Source organism: Nanorana parkeri, unplaced genomic scaffold (genome assembly GCF_000935625.1).
Source record: "Nanorana parkeri isolate BGI_ZX_2015 unplaced genomic scaffold, ASM93562v1 scaffold1958, whole genome shotgun sequence".
Taxonomy (NCBI): domain Eukaryota; kingdom Metazoa; phylum Chordata; class Amphibia; order Anura; family Dicroglossidae; genus Nanorana; species Nanorana parkeri.
The window spans coordinates 103649-104004 of NW_017308226.1; the positions used below are offsets into that span (position 1 = coordinate 103649).

Sequence of the window (356 nt, forward strand, 5' to 3'; positions counted from 1 at the left end):
GGGGATCACCGGAGCCGCATCTGTGTGGATGACATCAACAAAAGCTGCATCTGAAGGGTCCAGTCTGACCTCAATCGGGGTTCCCTGGAAGTAGGGTTCAGCGGGATCCAGACCTGGATGAACACATCACCTCATTAGAGATATGACATTCTCACAGAGGAAACTGCTATAAGGTGGGCAACTCCCGACCATCCCAAGTGCTGGAGATCCCATTCCAAAACCATGGAGCTCCCTCCCTGGCCATTAACAAGGAGTCCTCCCTCCCCTTCCAATGGCAATTATTATGTAGCCCCCCCCCCCCCCCTCCATGGCCATTAACAAGGAATCCTCCCTCCCCTTCCAATTATTATGTAGCC

General features: G+C 53.1%; 1 protein-coding gene across 1 annotated transcript in view; it reads right to left on the minus strand.

The window, feature by feature from the left end:
- The window catches only part of LOC108800215 (pancreatic triacylglycerol lipase-like), a 21275-nt gene that overhangs the window by 10305 nt on the left and 10614 nt on the right, over positions 1-356 (minus strand). Inside the window, exon 8 of the mRNA XM_018572179.1 lies at positions 1-113. This exon is cut by the window's left edge and continues 1 nt beyond it. Coding sequence (XP_018427681.1) covers positions 1-113 — 113 coding nt within the window. The remainder of the gene's footprint in view (positions 114-356) is intronic.